Source organism: Eublepharis macularius, chromosome 12, assembly GCF_028583425.1.
Source record: "Eublepharis macularius isolate TG4126 chromosome 12, MPM_Emac_v1.0, whole genome shotgun sequence".
Taxonomy (NCBI): domain Eukaryota; kingdom Metazoa; phylum Chordata; class Lepidosauria; order Squamata; family Eublepharidae; genus Eublepharis; species Eublepharis macularius.
In genome coordinates this window covers 58,777,333-58,799,553 of record NC_072801.1, presented here as the reverse complement: position 1 = coordinate 58,799,553, position 22,221 = coordinate 58,777,333, and the positions used below count along the sequence as shown (strand labels likewise).

At 45.1% G+C, this 22,221-nt stretch overlaps 2 protein-coding genes across 3 annotated transcripts; both read left to right on the top strand.

The window, feature by feature from the left end:
* Positions 1-502: 502 nt before the first annotated feature.
* Positions 503-9,620, top strand: LOC129340239 (apoptosis regulator BAX-like). Of its 2 annotated transcripts, none has more exons than XM_054994909.1 (6): positions 503-577; positions 4,671-4,725; positions 5,022-5,207; positions 5,883-6,015; positions 7,065-7,157; positions 9,270-9,620. In XM_054994909.1, the coding sequence occupies exons 1-6, from the start codon at positions 523-525 to the stop codon at positions 9,324-9,326; spliced, it is 579 nt and encodes a 192-aa protein (XP_054850884.1). In that variant the 5' UTR covers positions 503-522; the 3' UTR covers positions 9,327-9,620. The 2 variants fall into 2 exon arrangements, with proteins under 2 accessions (XP_054850884.1, XP_054850883.1); XM_054994908.1 differs by having other exon boundaries at positions 9,232-9,620.
* Positions 9,621-18,042: 8,422 nt separating this feature from the next.
* On the top strand, positions 18,043-21,419 carry LOC129340283 (ferritin, higher subunit-like). Its single transcript, XM_054994992.1, has 4 exons — positions 18,043-18,357; positions 19,892-20,038; positions 20,402-20,527; positions 21,099-21,419. The coding sequence occupies exons 1-4, from the start codon at positions 18,256-18,258 to the stop codon at positions 21,255-21,257; spliced, it is 534 nt and encodes a 177-aa protein (XP_054850967.1). The 5' UTR covers positions 18,043-18,255; the 3' UTR covers positions 21,258-21,419.
* Positions 21,420-22,221: the final 802 nt, after the last annotated feature.

The following is a 22,221-nucleotide window of genomic DNA, read 5'->3' as shown; positions in this document are numbered from 1 at the left end:
TTGCTTTGTCTCCAGCCGGCGTCACGTTCCCACTCCTCCCTGCGTGCTGTCTTGGAGACAGATTAAGGAGGGACAGGTGGCGCGCGGTGACTCACGCAGAGACGTCCCGGGACCTCTGGAGGTTCTTTCCCCGTCTCACCCTGCTGGGGAACTTCTCCCTCTCCGGCTTCTTTCCGTTCTCTGGGCTGGCGACTCGCGGCTTTCCGAGCTCTCCCTTTCCCAGCCCCAGCGCTATCGAAATCACAGCCTTCTAAGGCCCCTGTGACACTCTCCATCGGGCTGCCCTGCTGGTTGCCCAGCGCCATCTGCCCGGTCGCCGCCGCTCGGCTCCCTGCTGACGGTCCGGTGTGGCTCTCCGGGCAAGAGCGCGCTTCGTTCTCGCCGCCCGCGCCCTTCGCCGGCCCTCTGGAGCCCCCTTCCCTCCTGCAGAGCAGGCCGGCCTCCTGGCGGGCTGCCGGCGCCGGCGCGCTCTTCGGTCGAGGGGAGGCGCTTCTGAGAAGAGCCGCCGGCCCGGCGTCCGGGATGGCTGCCGAGGCAGCGCCCAGCCTGCAGCGCCTTCCATCCTCCGCGGGGCCAGGTAGGACGGCGCTTGGAGGAGGCCGCGAGCTGCGGTGTGGCGGCTCGGGCTGCGGTTTACCTACCGAGCCAAAAGGACTCCGGCGGATTCGAACCCGCGGCTAACTTTGGAGAGCAAGATCCGGGGCCCGGAGCACCAACTAGATTTCCAAGGGAAGCGCATCCCCTGGAAATCTAGATGCTCTCAAAGGTTCTCCGGGACCCGAATCTTGCTCTTCCACTGCAGCCCAACACGGCTGCCCACCCGAAACTGAGTTTGGAAAGAGATTCTTCCAACTTTCTCTGTTGTCCGAGCGAGTTGTGAGCAGCAGCGTCGCCTGTTCTGCAGTTGCCGCGGAGAAACGTCGCTTGTGCATACGTGATGCTGATCTTAAGTTGTGCTTAAATTTGAGACGATCTTCGGTACATCGCGTTAAGGTCGTGTTTTTAGAGGGCTTCGGTGCGTCCATTGCAGGAATTCTTTGGACTACTGGGACGGGGCGGTGGTATGTTCATAATGGGGGAGGGGGGGCTGATCCTAAAAGATGCTGGTTCACGTTTTGTCAGAATAGGGGACTTTCCTGCTCCCACTCTTAGACTGTGAACATGTGACACTAGACAGGCCACGGATCCCAGTCGAAAAAATTGTACAGCCATATCGGGCTGCGCAAAATACAAGAATGAAATGCATCTTCGAGAGTCAGAGCTCCCTTCTTTAGATACAAGTAGGAATAGAGAACGCTGAGCCCAGCTTCCATTCCTTCTAGTATCTGAAGAAAGGAGCTTTGACTCTTGAAAGCTCATTACCCTGAAAATCCTGCTGGTCTCTTGAGGTACCACTGGACTCAAATCCTGCTGTTCTACTGCAAACCATCATGGCTACTCACCTTAAAAAAAAATCCATGTTAATACCCTTTACTAGAACCAACCAAATGAGAACAAAACACTGCCCAGCATTCAAACTCCCCAGAGATCTTTGTCAGGCAGGATGTTACAAATTTTTTGCCTGGCAGCCACTGGCAAAGTGCTCAGGAGAGGCATTTTCCAGTGCCCTGCTATTTTAAATGAGGGGGTGCCAGGGACTAATGCAGGTTCTTTCTTCACGCACAGTGCATGCTGTGACACTGAGCCACAGACCCACTGCACCAGCATCTATCAACATGTGTATTTGCAGCTTTTGTGCAAGAATGTTGTAATGTTTGGATCGGCCCTTAGGGTCTCATTGTGTGATATTTTCCTGTCCCTGAGGTTATCTGGTTATGCAGATTTAGAGTTGTCATCTACCTGGAGAGGAAAAAAAGGTCCTTTGCCTTTAATAGAGGCCTAATGGAACTAAATTACATCTCCTGGTAACTAACCCAGAGATGTAATTTACCTCCATGCTATGAAAAGCTCCAGGTGCCCATTTTTATGTATTAAGTCTTTATTAAAGGGACAGGCCAGTTTTGTCCAAGCCTGTTGGAAACTCTAACTGTCATGCATGTGGTACATTGCCATTGTTTTTGGCAATTGCTGCCGAGATCCAGACTGCTACTATAACAACACTGTTACTGTTTTTAATCACCGTTTTGTACTTTAGTTTGTTTGGTTACATTATATACCAGTCTTTTATTATTTTTTATTATGTTTGTAATTATATTTAATTTACTTGTTTTGTTCCAACCTCTTTGTTTATCCTTCTCATGCAGGGTTCTCCCTTTTTTATTGTCCTTATTTATTTGTTTACTTTCAATTTTTATTCCGCCCTCCCCACATTTCCAGCTCAGGGCGGATTACAAAATACGTAAAGGTTAAAATATATAAAACAGTTGTTATAATTAACAATTCTAAAAACATCCAAATTACAGTTACAATTATATATGCAATTATATTGCAATGGAGATATACATATGGATGGGTCACGGCTCTTGCTATGGTCTCTACCATGTAATCATTGCAGACCAACATCTGTAAGAGTTGCATGGAGAAAAATAGCCTTTCCGTTTAAAAGAGGTTTAATGTGTGGAAACTAGCACCTGTAGCTTTCATGACGTGGCAGTGAATAACATCCTGTTTTTTATTTTGTTTTTTAATTTAATTTTTAAAAAAATATATTTATCCAAATTTAATACAAGAAATGATAAAACCATACTGTACAAACAAGAAAGGGATTAAAACTAAGCCATAAAAGACATTATCAAAACCACTCTTGGCAAATTGTTAAAAACCCAAGAATTACAATAAATGAGCTTTTTAACTTTGTTGCGTGGGGGGAATTACTTCTTTGGCATTTAAAACATCTAAAATTGGTTTCCAGATCTCATCATATTCAAATAAAGGGACTGCCATATGCAAGTTCCCAAAAACCGGATTATGCATAATCCTACCCATCAGATATTGCTCCCAAATTTTCTGATACCATTTTTTTAGCAATGGGCCTTTGAGGGATTTCCAATTCCCAGCAATGACCAGACGAGCAGAGGCAACTAATATTGAGACAAGAGTTCTGGTATTCCTATCTAACACAGAGTTGGGCCAAAAATCCAATAGAAGAAATTCTGGGAATTTCCTGTTAAACCTCTATTAAATGGATGAGACATCTTTCTCCAGGCCTGTTGGCACCCCAGCACCCGTGTATTCTGATTTTCAGAATTCTGCACATAATAACCAAGTTGTGAAGTTTATATTCCAAGTATGACAAATTATGGCTTGCCTGAATGACCCAGGTGAGCCGGATCTTGTCAGATCTCAGAAGCTAAACAGGGTTGGCCCGGGTTAGTAATTGGATGGGAGCAGGCAATAGCAAACCACCTCTGATAGTTTCTTACCTTGAGAACTCCACCAGGGGTCACCATAAGTCAACTTATCGAAGGCTTGTGCTGCAGTGGAATTGTATGGTCTTGGAGGTGCAGCTGGACTCTTTTTGTTTTTGCTACTACAGACTAACACGGCAAACTCCTTTGAACCTTTACACAAGCAAACTGATCCCCACATCAAAAGGAGCTGTTTGCATCTCCATATCAAAGGAGTTGTTTACATCCCTCCTCTCCTCCTCCCCTCCCCTCTCCTCCTCTATATTTGACCAGTTTCTTTCTGCCCTCCATGCATCTGACAAAGAGAACTGTGATTCTCGAAAGCTTATGCTACAATAAAATTGGTTAGTCTTAAAGGTGCTGCTGGACTTTTTTTGATTTTGCTGCTACAGACTAACACGGCTAACTCCTCTGGACATAAGTCAACTATGACTTTGAGGGCACCTCCCATCCCGTACACACGACAGATCATACTTTGCCAGAAAAACAAGCTGCCAAACTGGGTCCCATTTTGCTCCTCAACAGCAATCCAGCAAGAGAAGAGGAACTGTGCTTAGTGCTAGAGCAAGTGCTTTGCACGCAGAAGGTCCCAAATTCAGTTCCTGGCATCTCCTGTTAAAGTTGATCAGGGTGTTGAAAAGTCCTTTCCAGGGCTTTTTTTTCTGGGAAGAGAGGTGGTGGAACTCAAGACTGCACAATGACATCACTTTGGGTCAGCTGGAACAAGGGGGGAGTTTTTTAAAGTTTAAATTGCCCTTGGCAAAAATGGTCACATAGCCAGTGGCCCCGTCCCCTGATCTCCAGACAGAGGGGAGTTTAGATTGCCCTCCGCACCGCTCAGAGCACGGAGGGCAATCTAAACTCCCCTCTGTCTGGAGATCAGGCGCGGGGCCACCAGCCATGTGACCATTTTAAGAGGTGCCGGAATGCCGTTCCACCGTGTTCCTGGTGAAAAAAAGCCCTGGTCTTTTCTGTCCAAAGACCTTAGAAAATCACTACAGCAGGCAGTATTGAGTTAGCTTGGTGCAAGATAAGGCAGCTTCCTGTGTGTTATTTTTTCCTGTTCCCCAGAAAATAAACACCCTGCCTGAAAAATTGCAACATCTATAAAACAATTTCACTATGTTACATTGTGTTGGAGAGGGGGGTGATTGAATTGGTTCAGTTCCAAGATCATTGTGTGTGGCACAATAAAAGGAATGTAGATTTCTCTGATCTCAGACAAAGAAGAGGGGAGTACAAATTGAGGGGTTAACGCAAGAGGGAGTATAGAATCTTGGGAGCTGCAGAACTAATCCTGTCTTCTGTGTGTTTCTTGCCCAGGGGCTCCTGACAACCTTTCATACATCCTTCGAATTGGAAGGGCCCTGCTCTTTGGGTAGGTGAGATTGGTACTCTCATTCCATGAGCATGATTAAGAAGCTCTTACATCTCCAAACCTCTTTTCCCCATCAGACCTTGCTGCCTTAGCCCTTCCCAAGTATCCAGGGGACTGTCAGCCCCCCCCCTCCAAACACCCCATTCTGCAAACTAGATCTGTACTCAGAGAATCTCAAGTCTTGTTTATCTCCCACTCAGAGGGTGGTAATCTAGAATCCCCACTAGGTCTCCCCTTTCTCTAATTACTTAAGGACACCCCCTTTTAACATGCTTCTGTCCTTTTTTAAAAAACAGGTTTATCAGATCTCTGTTTCAGCAACTTGCAGGTGATCATCCCCAGAGGGCCTTGGTGGAGCAACTGAGCAGGGAAGACATGTTGATGGCTAGAGAGAATGTGCCAGATTCTGCCCAGGTCACCTCACTGCGAGAATTCATGCTCCACCTATGGCAAGAACTCAGCAATAATCCAGAAATCTCTAGGTGAGTGGGTCTGTTTTATGGGGTGAACAAGATGCTCATGGAAGAAGCAGAGGCACAGGAGCAGAGAGCCTCTTTTGCAGGCAGCAGATCCTGAGTTCAGTCCCTAGCATTTCTAGTTAAAGAACAAGAAAGATCTTTACCTGAAACTCTAGTGATTCCCTGTCCGCCAGAATAAACAATACTGAGCAAAATGGACCAATGGCCTGCCTTGTTATAAGATAGTTGGCCTTACACAGGCAACTGGCCAGTTTCCAGTGGAAACCCACCCACCCCCCAGCCAATGTTTATTTGCAGGAATCCCAACAAAGAATGCTAGATTGGGTGGCTCTTGATATGCTCCAACAAGACATTTCTTAAGGTCACCTAACACAGATTACATAAGCTTTTAAGGTGAGGAGAACCTGAAACAGTTGTACAGCCACGTAAAATCCCCAAAACAACAATGAAATCCACGTAATACCTTCTTATTAGGACCAACCAATCTGACACGGAACCTGAGCCTGCACTCTTGCTTTGTAAATGTACATGGTGGAGCATGTGGATTTGAGTGAAAATAAAAACAGACCTGGCAAGGCTACAATTCGCCCGTCCCAATCGGTCTCTCACATACAGTGAACTTTGCCAATTTCCCCCAGGATGCCTGTTCTGTATATTGATACCACTCTCTCCTTGCAGTATGGTCCAATGTGTCATTGGGAACAACCCACTCAAAGTCTTGGCCGAGGTCTCTGAGACTATGTTTGCCAGTGGGATCAACTGGGGCCGGATTGTCGTCTTCTTCTACTTTGCATACAGAGTCATTGCCCAGGTAAAAATAAAGAGGCAGGAGGAGGACCCAGGAAACAGAATGTCTGCACTGTCAGGGGGGCAGTGTTGCTTTATACTGAAATGGATTACCGTATGGATTTTGGAATGTGTCTGTCTCTTTCATCATCCTGACTTGTAGAAGTAGATTAAGAGTTTGATAGCTAGGTGTGCAAGAGCTCATGTAGTGATAGAGTGCTGCATTTGGTCCTACTCAGCTGGGCAACTCATGGATGGATCAAGTATTCATAGATCAAGTATTGTCCTTCCTCACAGGGCTGTTGTAAGGATAAAAGTAGGGAAACCTCATGTAACCTTGAACTCCCTGAAGGGAGAGTGAAATACAAAAGTAATCAAATAAATAAATGGGCAGGAGGGTGAAACTCTTTGCTAGCCAGTGCTTAGAGAAAAGGTCACCCTTTGAGGAGGTTTCCCCTGCTTGGTTTAGGATTTTGGAAGTCCTGGTTATCTGTCCTGCTTGCTTAGTGGTCGTTTGCAACCTGTCTCTGTCAGGAATTGCTGGGATCAGCAATTATTTTCTCTTGATTTTTGTGAAGCTGCTAGGAGGAGATGGGTCTCTTGCTCCTTGGAGGCCCCTTCTAAAGTTAATCATTCTCTGCATGCTTTGTTTCCCTCAATGCTCCTTTCAGTGTAGAAATTAACCGTGGGGAGCGGTATCCATTTGGATGGGGGATAATTAAACAACAGACTGCAATGCTATGTCCTGGGTGAAATGTTACACACTGCACACCTCTGTTTTTCTTACTGCTCTCTTTTGTGAATCCCTCAAATTTATATTCCCCTCTTCTTCCAAGGAGCTTCAGGATGGCATAAAATGGATCCCATTTTTCCTCTCATAACAAACCTGTGAGATATATTATGACAAGAGAGAGATCACTTCCACCATCCAGTGGGCTCCACAGCAGAACAGGGATTCAAACCCTGGGGTTCCCCTGGTCCAAATGGAATACTCTATCCACTACGCCACACTGACACTTTTGTCTTTAAATCATACTACTGCTTCTCGAACACTTTTTTTTTCTGCAACTCCAGTCTAGTTCCAGTTGTTTCCAGAGTGTGTTGGATTGGGCCATGGCCTTCTTGCGGGACCACTTGGCTGCCTGGATCCAGCAACAGGGGGGCTGGGTGAGTAGCGAATGTTTGTTTGTTAAAAATACAGGGAGCCTTATCAAATGATCTATAAAATGGCCTTCATCAAGAAATGTGTCTGAAGAAGGGAGCTTTGACTCTCAAAAACTTGCACTCTAAAAATTTTGTTGGTTTCTCAGGTGCCACTGGACTTAAATCCCTTCATCAAGATAAACACAACCTGCCTTTAAAGTCAGCATAACAACACAATTACAGAGCAAATACCAATAGAACACAGGTTGGACACTTGTCAGCTTCCCTCAAGTTTTGATGGGAAATGTAGGCACCTTGGCCTTGCAGCTTGGCTCTCCGACTGCTGTCCAATGGACTTTTCAACTGTCACTTGTCCAACATTCTACCAAGCTGCCTACCTTTACCATCAAAACTTGAGGGAAGCTGACAAGTGTCCAACCTGTGTCATTCGTCACTTGTAGTTTGGCCCTCAGTTACATATTTCCCCTTTCTCACAGGCCCTGTGAGTAAAGTTTTAACTTGCTGTGTAAAACACAGTGGGGAAGCCAGGCAAATCTCTCATGGGTGGGATTTCCACATTTTAGATGCTGCTACTCAAAAGACCTTACCTCAGATAAAGTACCCACCACAGCTCAGAGTCTCTACACAAGACATCTTACACGGGTGCTCAGGTGAAAAATCTTACACTTCTTCTCCCATTGTGGATACACATGCACTGCTAGGGAGACAGAGTACACTTGAATATACAACCACATAGAAAGTAAGTCACTTGATTGTCCCCACGTAAGAAGTCTTGTGTAGGGAGAATCTCAGATAGTAAAGGAAAATGATGGAGGGTCTTTTAAAAAAATTATCCATGTGAATGGGCAGGGAGAAAGTAGTTCTCAAGATGGCTTGGCCCCAGACCACTTGAGGATTTCAGGGTCAAGACTAGCACTTTGAATTGGACTCAGAAGCTAACTGGAAGCCAGTAAAGTGGGCATAAATAAAAATATTATGAACTTTTGGTGGAGGTCAGACTCTATGGTCATTTGCATAGACCATAGTAGGCCTGTTTTTCCTCAGGTGCCCTTAATAGCCATTAACTGATTCAAATTTGTGTCGTTTAAGGATGTTTTTGATTTCCGTTAAATTGGGCACAGGTCATTTCTCTGGCTAGAAGAAAAATCAAATGTTTCTAGCTGTTTTCCAACAGGGGGCAGACTCACCATATTTTTCATACATGAGCTCCTCACCACAAACCTTTTATAGATGCTGACCATCTGCTCTGTTGCTTTTACTTTCATAGATTTATATTCTACAAAAGTCTCTTCTCCAAATAGCTTCTAGGGCAGCTCTCAATTTATTGATTGTACAAATAATTTTAATGTAGAAGGATAAAGGCCCATTTGGTTGGCAATGGTCTGCGATGGTTTTATTTCCCAGTTCTTCCAAAGCAGGAAGTCCAAGACATAGTGTTTTCTTTCTCCAGCTCTAGGGATTATGTATAAATGGCCAAAGCTATCTTTGCCCAAATCATGAATGGACATGAGCTGCCTCAACACTCCTCCTCAGCCCTGAGACTGGAGCACCTCCTATGAGCAGAGGATAGCTGCCTTGTACTGGGTCCATTGGTCCTAGAAGCATAATATCGGCTGATTCCGCACACGTTGGATAATGCACTTCCAATCCTCTTTATAGATCATTTGGAACGGATTTTTTCATGTGCGGAACAAAAAATCCACCACAAACAATTGATAAAGTGCATTGAAAGTGCATTATCCAATGTATGCGGAATCAGCCATCATTTCCTCTGACAAGTAGCAACTCTCCAGGGTCTTTGGCAGAGAAAGGCCTTTCCCTCTGCCTGCTACCCAAGATCCTTTAACTGTAGATGAGGCAGGTGGGATGGGTTCTGCTGGCCAGGCACAGATATCCCATTCTTAACCTTCTGGCTGGAGAATCTTTCCCCCACCAATCCCTGTAGAGAGATCTTTAGATTGACTTGCAAAAGCTGTCAACTGTTTTGAATACGTGCGTGTGTGTTTGCCCTACCAGGACAGTATCTTTGAATCTGAATGTACCTTCCTGTCTCAGTTCTTGTTGTTGCCTGTTACAGGTTGCTATGCTAAACTATACCATTTCTCCAATGGGTAGAGGGAGACTAGAGAACACCCTCAGCTCTACAGACTGATGTGCCTGCTTTCCTGTTGAGAAAGAAAATAACTTGACACCCTACCAATTTGCTCTCTGCTGTGACCGCAGTAGGACTGATGTGAAACTTCCTTTTTATTCTTGAGAGTGTGGGGCCGCAGAAGTTAATGTTTTGCACTTGGGCCAGTGAGAGAGAAGTTCCAGTCCTTTTTGAGACATAAAACTTGCTTTGCGACTTCATGTCAGCCACTGTTTTTCAGCCTTATCTACCAATTGGATTGTTGTGAAGGTTAAAGGAGATGACCTCTGTATTATGAGCCCTTTGGAGGAAAGGATGGGATGTAAATATATTTTTCCAGGGATGTGTCAATTCAATAAAATACTCTTTCTACAAATCCTGTGTCCCATTTGCAGAGGGGGTCTGTACTGCATTACCCCTCTTCTTCCACTTACAGTTAACCTGGGTTTGTTTTTCTGTCTCTGTGGTCTTGTGGTTTCTTCTGTCACTCTGATCTTGCGTAAGTATTTTAAAGCACCCAACACAATGAACTTCTTGACGGGGCTTAATATTCAAAAAATTGTTGCTGAGATTCTCAGCCCTGTCTCAAAAGTTGTTTTGTCTCATCACAGTTGTGGGATTGGCTGGTTGCCGTTAATAAGCAGAGCCACTGTCTATACACTGTTCATTGTTTTTACTTTTTAATGTATTCCTAGACAAGGGATTCTGTTCAGTTCAATGATCTGGACAACGTAATCTACAAATCAGTAGATGTTAAATCACACACTGACTCATCGGTATATACACTGTTCAAAGATCTGACAGCTGTGGCCACATGACTAAAGCCAGCCTTCTGGAGAGTATCTATTGGCCCTTAAAGATGAGAGAACTCGGGGGGGGGGGGGAGTGGCCATGATGGGGTTGCTTTTGTAGCCCATTGTTGTGTGACTTGGAAAGAAGCCTGGCCTCTCGCCTTCACTACAGCTGCTTTATTCTATATACTGGGTTCCCCCAGTAATGCCAATAAACAAAATAACGTGGCCCAGTGTGAATAGGCCTAATAAGGTTGCTAACTGGCCAGAATAAAACATCCTCTCCGTTTAACAGAGCTTTAATGTGGAAAAATGGGCAGCTGAAGATTTTCATGGGATGGAGCTGAAAAACATAGGAGCATTGTGGCAGATCAAGTCCATTTTAACGGGACAGTGTAAAGGGCCGTTTTAAAAGTTGGCAATCCTATAAGTCAGGGGTGGGCAAATTGCGGCCCACGGGCCACATGCGGCCCGCTACAGAGTTTTTTGTGGCCCGCCAAGACAGTCAGAAAAATCCACCTTGAACCGAGATTTGCAGCTATAGATGATATGAAATTAGCACAATAAATAAATTGAATAAAACTACCACTATTTTATTTAATTTATATTTATTGATTTTTATGATACAATTTATACCTTTTCTGAAATGCAGTTAACTAATGAATGCAATCATTTTAAAAGGTGCAGCCCTCCGCTAACCTCCACTCCCACAAAGTGGCCCCCGAGCCAAAACAATTGCCCACCCCTGCTATAAGTGATTCTGGGAATGCCCACTTGTGTGTTTCTTCCACCACTTCTCTGCTGACCAGGGTGAGCAAGCACACGGCTTTTCCTCTCTTGAGTAATTGGTACGCTGGAAACAGCACGTAGGCTGAGCGGAAGGCCTCGTGGCCTCTCCTCCCAGCAGCAGATCAGCTATGCAGCAAATCTAGTGGCTGACTGCTGATTAAAACCTTGGAAGCCAAACAAGATCTGTGCGAGTTTAAACGACCATCGTTAGCAAAATCCCCATTCTGGGAGACAAAAGGGTGAAGAGATTAGGGGTTGTAACCCGAAAGATGTCATCTGTTAATGAGTCTAATTACAGCGATAGTCCTGACCGCGGGAGAGAAAAGCCGTCACTCAGCAAGCCGCAGGTGCTGTTAGTGGCTTTTAATTAGCAATTAATAACTTCCACGCCCCAGGACTTATGTACCAGGATTTGCTGATGGATCAGTTTACAAAAGCAGACGGTAATGGGAGGGGGCAGCTCCACAAGGCTCATCGTCGTTTTATTTCAACCATCCAAAGTCCAAAGACGATGCTATTTGGGACTTTATTGTAGTATCTCAAAGGGATATGAGCTTTCCTGGGCAAGAGGAGCCCACTTCATGAAGATCGCCGCACATATACATATACATATACATATACATATACATATACATATACATATACATATACATATACATATACATATACATATACATATACAGAGAAAGTTATGAATAGCAGGGTCAAAAGGACATGAAACGCCAGAAGCACCATCACTGACATTTTTATGCATTTGTCTGAGGACTGTTCTCTTTGTCAGATGCAGCTGGCAGGGAGAGCTGTGGTTATCGAGGGCTTATACTACATAGGAATTGTATACCTTCACTGCGGCAAACTGACTCCACACCAAAAGGAGATGTTTACATTTACAAGCAAAGGAATGTTTTGATTGCCTTCACACTAATTGCATTCTGTCTTCTTGTGATATATGTCCTGTTCTTTCCCCTCCCCTCCTCTTCTGTATTTGACCAGTTCGGATCAGGCATCTGATGAAGAGAACTTGATTCTCGAAAGCTTATGCTACAATAAAATAAAATTGGTTAGTCTTAAAGGTGCTACTGGACTCTTTTTGATTTTGCTACTACAGACTAACACGGCTAACTCCTCTGGATCTGAGGACTGTGGTTCTCACTCCATGCACCTGAGGAAGGGGTGACTAGTCCACAGAACTTTTTAAGGTGCCTTTTACTGAAGCAGATTCACATGGCCACCCCACAGGTCAGTATCTAGACCCGTGAACATAGTGAGCACCCGGTGTGCTTAAAACTAGCTGATGCCAGCAAATCCGGTTGGATCCAGTTTCCTGTTCCAAAGGAGGCACAATGTTCCTAGAGTATGCCCCTCGTGAGCTTATTTGTTAAAGCTCTCCGTCTCCCTTTCTTGATCTTCCCCATACTTTATGGCCCTACATTATGCTTACTCATGGTGACAAAACTCGCCAAGTCAAGCCTTGTGACCTCTGTGACAAGCTATTTTTTTAAAAAAAGTTGAATCCTTTAGTTCTTTAATAGGACAGTGAAAGACTCCATGCAGGGCTAAAGGCAGGGCGTGTGTGTGAAATGGGTATCCTTTACCATGATACGGGAGTGTATATGCAATTTTGGGAATAAAATAGGGTCCCTCCCCCCCCCCCCCGATGATATGAATGGGATCCCAGTATGCAAGGCAGGCCCCATGTGCCCATTTTCTGCCAGAAACAAATGATGTTTGGGCCTTGCTATCGTAGGGCTGAAGGAATGTGAAGAGCGGGTGGTGACACTCAACAAATTTATTTGAAAGCCCCCCTCTGAAGTTAGTGTTCTTTAACAACAAGTCAAATGTGATACAGGAGATCTGTGATTAGATCCCCTAGTATATAAGTTTTAAAATAAAAGTTTGCAATGGGTGGTATCCCGCACTTCTCCTGCCCCGGGTCTAATAGCAGCTTCCAGCAGAGATTTAGATTGGGGAAATGGGGATAGGGTTGCCAACAGGCCTGGAAATAAATGTTCTATCCCTTTGATAGAGGCTTAATGGGATGTTATTTACCATAAGTATCTGACAAAGGGAGCTTTGACTCTCAAAAGCTCATATCCTGGCAATACCTTGGGTAGCTGAAGCCTTTGATTTCCACACTTCAGGCATTTATTAAAGGACACAACATTTTTCTCCAGGCCTGTGTAAAAGGTACTATCTGTCACTGAATGTATTACCCTGGTATGAAATTTCTGCATAATTTAACATGTCATGTTAATACTTGCGCTTTATTTTCAGCATGAGTTCAAATTTCTGCACTCCTAATCCTATTTCATTGCTTATTGGATGTCCCATCCTGTTGATTAGATTGATTTATTTTACATAATCCATCTGGAGTCTCAGTGAGGAAGGCGGACTATAAATAATATAAATAAAACAAATGGGAGGGCAAGTGGGAAATGAGTTAAATTCATCTCTCTCCAGTGACACACTTCCCAAAACCAATCTGGAACCCTCTGTGGCTGCTTTTAAGTTAAAATTAAATTATTGGGAGATTGACAAGTCAGTCCTAAAAACAATTTGTTGGGGATAAGCCCCAGTGAACGAGACTTATTTTTGTGTAGATGTGTTTAGCATTGTTTCCACGGTCATAAGTATCCTAAGTCACATCTGGTTTCTTAATTCTTGATAAATATGTTTAGAATTGCAGTCAGGGGTTGCCACATCCTGGTTTGATTTTGTAACCCAGTCAGTGTTCAGTGTTGCCCAGAGAACTCAGATATGGATAAGACGTCAACAGGCCAGGAGAAAAATATCTTATCCCTTTAATTTTTTTTTATTTATTTTCTCTTGGTAAATTGTTAAAAACCCAAGAATTACAATAAATGAGCATTTTAACTTTGTTGAGTGGGATCTTATCCCTTTAATAAAGGCTTCATGTGTGGAAATGAGCAGCTGAAACTTTTCATGGCATAATGTAGGTGAATAACATGAGAGAGCCAGCGTGGTGTAGTAGCGATTAAAGTGTTGGACTAGTGTCTGGGAGAACCAAGTTCGAATCCCTGCTCAGCTATGGAAACTCACGGCGTGACCTTGGGCCAGTCACACACTCTCAGTCTAACCTACCTCACACAGTTATTGTGAGGATAAAATGGAGAAAGAGAGAACAATATAAGATGCTTTAGGGAGAAATATGGGATAAATGCAGGGCTTTTTTTCTGGGAAAAAAGGTGGTGGAACTCAGTGATGGAACTCAGGACCACACAATGATGTCACTTTGGGTCAGCTGGAACAAGGGGGTTGTTTTTAAAAGTTTAAATCGCCCTTGACTAAAATGGTCACATGGCCGGTGGCCCCGCCCCCTGATCTCCAGACAGAGGGGAGTTTAGATTGCTCTTCGCGCCACTAGAGCGGCACAGAGGGCAATCTAAACTCCCCTCTGTCTGGAGATCAGGGGGCAGGGCCACCAGCCATGTGACCATTTTCAAGAGGTGCCGGAACTCTGTTTCACCGTGTTCCTGCTGAAAAAAAGCCCTGGATAAATGAAGTAAATAACAGCCTATTAAGCTTCTAATAAAGGGATAGAACTTTTTTCCTAAAGCAATTAGTGATCCTAGTTGTGAAGGAGCTAGGCAAATAGCTTGAGGGAGGGAATATTTCTGCTGGGCATTGAGGAATGGAGAAGTCCTGGAAAGCAAAAAGAGTGATGGCTGCCACTGGTGGTCTGACAACTAGATTTGTGGACTGCTGATAGCATTCTTTGTTCTGGGTTCCTTGGATGGGGAATGATGAGATCTTTTGTGTTAGAAAAGAAGCCCAGTGAGAATTGAGGTCCTGTGGAAGTATGTCTGATATATCCACAGGTTCTAAACTGAGACTCCGGAGTTAAATTTTCCCCTCCTCTTTTCCATGATCTGTGCTATACTCCATAGTGCTCCGTTGTGCTGACTCATGCTGATGCAATAGCCGAGTCAAGCTGGGCCCAGTGCTAAGGGTCCAAAAGTCTGCTGCTGGAAATCTGCAAGAAGTTGAAAGAGGTGGGATTTGGGGTTCTCAAAACAAGGCAGGAGTGTCTTGATAAGTGGGAAGGAAGAAGAGTTAACAAGCAAGTACTCCTGGATGCTGAGTTAGTCTTTGAACCCAGGTTTTCCCACTGACACTAAGCTAGCGGCACTTTTGTAGAAGTGAATGCTCTATTAATTGTGCACTGTGTGAAAAACTCTACTATCATCTACTTCCCATCAACTTAATAGGATGCCCTGAATACTAGTAGACCCAGGATGGCATAGTGTTTAAGAATGTCAGATTAGGACATGATCGAAAAGAGTCCAGTAGCACCTTTAAGACTAACCAACTTTACTGTAGCATAAGCTTTCGAGAATCACAGTTCTCTTCGTCAGATGAGATTAGGACATGGGAAGTGTTGTAAGTCGTGATTGTGTGCTTGGCTCAATCACTGGCCTTCTGTGTTTCAGCAGAGCTTAAGGGGCTTAATTTGGTTTGCAGCTTTTCAAACTTGCTGAGTGTGTCTCCTGATGGCTGTTAAGAAACTACAAGCTGTTGCAAGAGTTTGTGCCCTGAAGGAATAAAAATAATGGACTGTTACAAACTCATAATATGGATCCTTGCCCAAGACAATTATATGATACAGCCTATATTCAAACTTTAAGCATGTCTGAGCCCATTCAGCAGGCTAAAGTGCCTCTCTCTTTGTACAGGGTTGGGCTGTTGGCCTAGCTAGCTCTGGCCCCTTGAGAAGGTTCCTGTACCTGTAAGAGAAACGTGAATGTTATCAGATGCAGCTGTTCCCTTTAAGTTATGGGAAAGCCTACAACTTGAAAAAGGTCTCCTTTCCATGTAATCCTCTCATGGCCTGAAGCTGGGAACAAAACAGCTGAATTTTGAAGCTGTGTAAAACATTTCCCACCTCCTGAAGGAGAATGGGCAGGGCTTTTTTTCAGGGGGAACGTGGGGGAACGGAGTTCCAGAACCTCTTGAAAATGGTCACATGGCTGGTGGCCCCGCCCCCTGATCTCCAGACAGAGGGGAGTTGAGATTGACCGGCGCAGAGGGCAATCTCAACTCCCCTCTGTCTGGAGATCAGGGGGTGGGGGCACCAGCCATGTGATCATTTTCTTTGAGGGCAACCCACTGAGTTCCACCACCTCTTTTCCCAGAAAAAAAGCCCTGAGAATGGGTGAAATCTAAGGGTGGAAGTTTTTCTGGGAAATTAACAAGTCTGAGGGCCAAACTAAACAACAGCATTTCTAAAGAGTCAGGTCCTAGTTTGAGCTTGAAGCAAGTTTAAAACTAGGATTTGGAAAATCAGGAGCCCTGAGACCTTTGGAAGGCCTGCAAGTTTCAGTGACAGGTTAGAGAAGGGATGGACTTAGATGTAGGTTCTGTCTGAAGAAGCTTGTTTGGTGCAGTTGTTTCAAACTTGAGAGGGCTGAAATTTAGCTCCAACTTGCAACATAGGACCCAGTTTTAATTTATTAAATGGTGCAGGTGCTTTATTCTCCTTCTTTCCTACTGTTTTTCTCCTCTTAAAAAAATCAAACACATTGCTTCTCTCCCCCTCACCCCCCCCCCAAAAAAGAAAAAGGAGGCAATGCTTTGGGCACAACCCATCCAATTGCTAACCAAGGCTGACCCTGCTTGGCTTCTGGGATCTGATGAGATCAGGCTCACCTGGGCTATCCAGGTTAGGGCTGCTTACTCATATATAATTACCCATAGCAGGAGACAAGCCATTCTGTTGTATGCAGCCCCAGACACAAGTTAACATTTAACTAATTGCCTTGATTGCAAACCACCTAAACGTAGATTAAAAATCTCAAGTTTTGCTATGATAGCGACCACACAATTTTTCTTTACTTCTGTTATGCCCTTTATAAAAGGAACTGAGTGTTTGATTACTGCATATCTGAAGTGTTGTGGGTTTTCACTTCTCCAAAGGAAAATACCAGTTTCTTACTTCTCTAACCCCAATAGCCCATTATGTTTCAAACACAGCACTGTCTTTCCTAATTATGTCTTAATAGTCTTTCCTTTCCTTCCTCCACATTTTTAAATTGGAACATCCAGTCTGTAAAAGTGCTCTGTGGAACTCAAAAGCTTGTTCACTACTTTCTTACATTTTAGCTGGTCCTAATAAAAGGAATTACACTGCTGCTGCTTTTGATCCCCCTCCCCCCCCCCCCCAAATCGACCAGCAAGACTGACTAATCATCCCTCCACCACACACTTTGCACATGCTCATATTGGGTTGCCAGAATTGTTTAAAATTCCCATAAAGACACAAAATAGCAGAGTCCAGTAGCACCTTTAAGACTAACCGATTTTATTGTAGCATAAGCTTTCCAGAGCCACAGCTCTCTTTGTCAGATGCATCCTGCATCTGACAAAGAGAGCTGTGGCTCTGGAAAACTTATGCTACAAAAAAGTCTGTTAGTCTTAAAGGTGCTACTGGACTCTTTGCTATTTACTCCTCTGGATCTTAAAGACACAATATGCAGAAATCTAAGAGGTTTTTCATTGCACCTCAATGCAGGACAAGCAATCTTATGTTTTTAATTAGTGAATATGTTTTTATCCTGCCCACTTTCCATTTTTGGAAGTGTATATTGTACTCTCCTTCTCCATGTGATCCTCACAACAACCTTGTGAGGTAGATTAGGCTAAGAAAGGAAGGCTGCTGGTTACCCAGTGAGCTCTATGCTGAGTAGGGGGTCTCTAAGCCTGGAGAAAAAAAATGTCCTGTTCCTTTAACCGAGGCTTAATAGGATGTTATTGACTGCCACACCATGAAAAGCTTCGACTTTCTTTAAAGGGACAGGACATTTTTGCCCTGGCCCTACGCGACCCCTCTAACTGCTACACCACATTGGTTTCCCTTATTGTTTTTTGTCTGCCATGAAGCTGTTCAGGGTTCAGCATCTTAGGGGAGGAAGAGGGCACCCTTGGCACCAACGCACCTGTGCCACACCTAAGCAAGCCCGGGCATGGAAGCCCGAGCTCCAGCGGTTAAGCCCAGACACCTGCTTGGTGGACAGAATGGCACCCGGACGCCCGGGTTCCTCTCTTCCCAGGCTCCACCTTTCGCAACCAAGCCGGATGGTGTGGAGACGGGCGGCGATTGGCCTCTGCGCACGTCCCTCCCGCTTGCCTAGCGGCGCCTATAAAAGGGGCTCGCCTCCCTTTGTCCTGCGGAGCTCGGTTCTTGCTTCAACAGTGTTTGGACGGAACCCGATTCCACCGCCTTTCCTCCCTCTCCGCAGAGAATCGCTGGTAGCCTCGAGCACACTTGCAGCAATCGAGCGAGATACACCAAAACTGCCAGCCAACAGATCACTTTTTGCACCAGCCGGACCAGACGCTTCTTAAAACCCGAACCTCCCAGCTAACCGGAGCGATGGATTCCCAGATCCGCCAGAACTACCATCGCGACTGTGAAGCGGCCGTCAACCGCATGGTCAACATGGAACTCTACGCCAGCTACGTCTATCTCTCCATGGTGAGTGTCGCCTTCGGACGCCCGACCGCTTTACGCGTTGCTCTCTGTTTCCGGGAGAAGGCTTTGGTGTCTTACGGGTCCTCCTCTCTGAACTACCCGGCCAGGCTCCCTTTTCCCTCCAGAGGAGATCTGGAGGAGCCCTGTCTATCAGCTGGCCTTCATCCATAATCATTAGATCAGTTTCCCCCTCCCAGGGGTCCTAACCTCTATCCATGCCTTGTAAAGAAACTAGTCTTTCTTTTTTTGTTACATAGGTTTATAGATAGGGGTTGTATCTATGCCTTAAATCGCTGCACCCTTCTCCTGGTTGGCTTTAGTGGCAAGAGAACCCTGAAATACTGAGAGTTGCATTTGCCCATCATCTTGTTCCTTCTCCTCTCCCCCCACCATCTCACATGGGGTGGGGGAGAAGATTTGCATTTCATTCTCTGTTTGCCTTTCCGCTCCCTTTATCTCTTCTTGTACTGTAGTTCCCCCAACACTGCCATTTCTGGTTTCTGTGGTGCAGCAGATTTGGGGGGTGGATCAACAAGTCTGGGAGGCTGAGATAAACCAGGCGATGCTTTCTTTCTCTCCACTCCAACCTTTCCTCCCCCACTATCCCAGTCGCTCTGTCGTTCTCACTTCTCTGTCTGTAGCCTTCATTTGCCCCCTTTTCAGGTGGGTTAGTTCCAGCTTTAATCAAGATGTTTTTCAACTCCTATTTAAATAGTGTACGTATAGAATTGTTTCCACACTCCTATTTGCTCCAATAACTGTAGTCCCTGCCCAATATATACTTCCCAGTCTTGAAGAAAGTATAGCTTCTCTGTTCTTCCCCTTTCACTCTAAGTGTACAGAATTTTAAGGTTTCTCTATTCTGGGGAGGTATACCTGAGAACAGGAAATTACTAAACTGTTTTAATATGTGTGGGTGGGAGATAAAAACAATTCTCCCACCTGGCCATTTTCCTGCAACAGAGAAAATAAATTTTAATTACTATGAGTTGCTTTAAACGACAGAAAAGTGGTATATAATGCCTCTACAAAATTAAAAACTATTGGTTGGATGCAAATGACCCAGAGGTGAATTTTAAAATCTCCATGCACCATCCAGCGTGGTATGGGAGGTTAACAGAACCAGGTGCCATTGGATGAGCTAGTTTATTTTGCCTGCTAACTCAAATGGCAGATTCAGTTACTTTGAATGACGATACTCCCGCCATGTACTAGACTGGGAGCCATCTTGTGGTGGCTGCTCTGTACTCCTGGATTGGCATTGATCCAAGGGTTACGATTAAATGCTGAATTTGCCACTACCCGCAGTTTCCTTTTTTAACAAAGAGTTTGTATAGTTTGAGGAAGAATATGAACAAGTTGACTTAAAGCTTGTATTTGGAAAATCTCTCCTCTATCAGCCCTGCTTCATGCACAAATGCTTTAGGCCTGTGAAGAGATATTGTGACCACTTCTCTCTTCCAAATCTGTTTAGAATCTTTCTTTGACCTAAGCATCAACCTAATTGGTTTCTGTCGTCTTTTGCTTCCTTCCGTAGGCGTCCTATTTTGACCGGGATGACGTTGCCTTGCGACACGTCGCCGAATTCTTCCGGTCACAGTCACATGAAGAGCGGGAACATGCTGACAAGCTACTTCGGTTCCAGAGCCAGCGTGGTGGCCGTGTCCTCCTACAAGATATCAAGGTGAGTGTTGGGGGGGGGGGATAGCCAGGTCTTTTGAGGAGGCTTTGAGATCTACCTGGGAATGTTGGGCAGCTATGGTAAAATTTGGGGCTGGTTGCATTAACTGAAGACCACAAACAACAATTGCCCAAATTCAGTGGCCTGTGGGGTCCCCCCACTCCCACCTGTACTTTGGAGTTGCCTGTGGAGTAGTAAGTAAAAAAGGATGCCAAGAACACAGCTGTGATAATGTGGTGTTTGGTGGTAGACCTGTGTTCGGAATCTACCTCTGTCACAGACTTTGTCTGGCCTTAGTTTTATCCTCTTCCTAGAAATAACTCGCCAACTTAAAATGAAACCCAGTCCACGATTTTCTCTTTCCAGAAGCCAGAACGGGATGCCTGGGGAACAACTCTTGATGCCATGGAGGCAGCCCTTCACCTGGAAAAGAGTGTGAACCAGGCCCTTCTGGAGCTGCACCGCCTGGCAAGTGACCAGGGAGACCCACACGTGAGTATCATGTTGGTCTCTTTGTTCTGGAAAGGCAGAGATGCTTTTGCCTCAAAGACACAGTTGCTGTCTGCTGGGCTGTGGAAAGCTAGGTGTGGCTAGACTGTTGTCCCAATGGTCCAGCCATCACTGCATCCCATTTCTGATAATAATGACTTTGGATGTTTTTGTTGTAACAATCCTTTGATCTTTACCATAGGGTAGAACTGTTGTTCTGGGCAGAGATAATTGGGTAGAGTGGTATTTTCAAGCAGAAAGCAGAGCATCCTTTATGCAAGGAATTATGGAGAAGTCATTGTGGTGGGAGAGGTCAAAGTTAAAAGTACCCTGATCTGCCATCAGTTTTACAGTTCAGCTTTAATTGAACTCCAGGTTACCAGTGGTTCAAGTGCATCCATATAGCAGAGGAAACAGCTCCAACTGCCAGGGTGAACATTTGTCCATCTTCCAATTGGGGGTGGCTGGGCTGATGTTCTCCAAACTCTGCTGTGTCCACTGTCTTGGAGGTCTTGAACCTTGGTTAAAATGCCTGCTGCCAACATCTCACCTTGTTCTATTTCTCCCTTCCCAGCTCTGTGACTTCCTGGAGACTCACTACCTCGATGAACAAGTCAAAGCTATCAAGGTCCTGGGTGACTATATCACCAACCTCCGGCGGCTGGGAGCATCCCAGGGGGGCCTTGGAGAGTATCTCTTTGACAAGCACAGCCTAGGAGAGAGCAGCAGCTGAGTGTGGCATGCCCCCCCCACTCCATACCCCTGGGAGCACCACCTCTGTGAACCCACAGAACCTACCCGCCACGATTACAGTTGCCGTGCCCCAGTCAAGGGGGTTGTACCTGCCAACTCTCAATTGGCATGCTTCCAATAAACAAGGGTTCACCAGTTTAAACTTGTCTTGTGTTATGTTTCTTTATCTGAAGGGCAAGGGTTACAGTGGCTACATCAAAAGAAAGGGTATTGTGAGAACGTGTGGAAAGAGCAGCGTAACTCTGCTTTCAGCCAAGTTCTCATGTCTTTCCACATCAGAAGAACTGGCAAAATAATTAGTGTATGGGGCGGGGGGGGGGGAACAGTGGGTTGGGCTTCAAGCTGACCAGTGCACTTTCATTCCTGAAATTTAAGTGGGGAGAACCAATAGCTTTGGTTTCATGCAAAATTATCATATTTTGTCCTGGGCTTTTCCAGTTAAAGGGCCCCAGGAAACAGATGCTGAGAGAGACCTCAGAAAGCCACTGCCAGTCAGAAGCCAGTAGTGAATCTGATGGTTGAGAACTGATGCCTGTTTAATAAATATGGGCCATCTAGGTAATGGTCTGGTTTGCTATGAGGATACTTCATACCCTAGCCGAAAAGCCTCTTCTGACCCTAACCCGTTTGTTTTCGGTATGCAATTGAAGTGGAACTGCTTGTTAACTACTTGAGTGGTAGCTAACACTAGGCAAAAATAGCTTGTCCCATGGAGTTGCTGTGCCTTCCACCTCAGTCCTAGAGGGGTAGCTGTATTAGTCTCTTACAACAGCTAAATCTTGTGGCACCTTTTAAAGATCTCCGAGATCCCCTTCATCAGCTAGCACATGTGTGTGTATATGCACTCCTATGGGTATGTGTAAGGTGCTGGAAAACCACAGTAGGCTTACAGCGACCCCATAGGGTTTTCAAGGCAAGAGAGACAGAGAGGTGGTCTCCCATCC

Coding starts and splice junctions, on each gene's coding strand:
- LOC129340239 (XM_054994908.1), top strand. CDS start 523: ATGGCTGCCGAGGCAGCGCCCAGCCTGCAGCGCCTTCCATCCTCCGCG. Junction 4,726..5,021: donor GGAAGGGCCCTGCTCTTTGG/GTAGGTGAGATT, acceptor TTTAAAAAACAG/GTTTATCAGATCTCTGTTTC. Junction 5,208..5,882: donor AATAATCCAGAAATCTCTAG/GTGAGTGGGTCT, acceptor CTCTCCTTGCAG/TATGGTCCAATGTGTCATTG.
- LOC129340283 (XM_054994992.1), top strand. CDS start 18,256: ATGGATTCCCAGATCCGCCAGAACTACCATCGCGACTGTGAAGCGGCC. Junction 18,358..19,891: donor GCTACGTCTATCTCTCCATG/GTGAGTGTCGCC, acceptor TTCCTTCCGTAG/GCGTCCTATTTTGACCGGGA. Junction 20,528..21,098: donor GTGACCAGGGAGACCCACAC/GTGAGTATCATG, acceptor CTCCCTTCCCAG/CTCTGTGACTTCCTGGAGAC.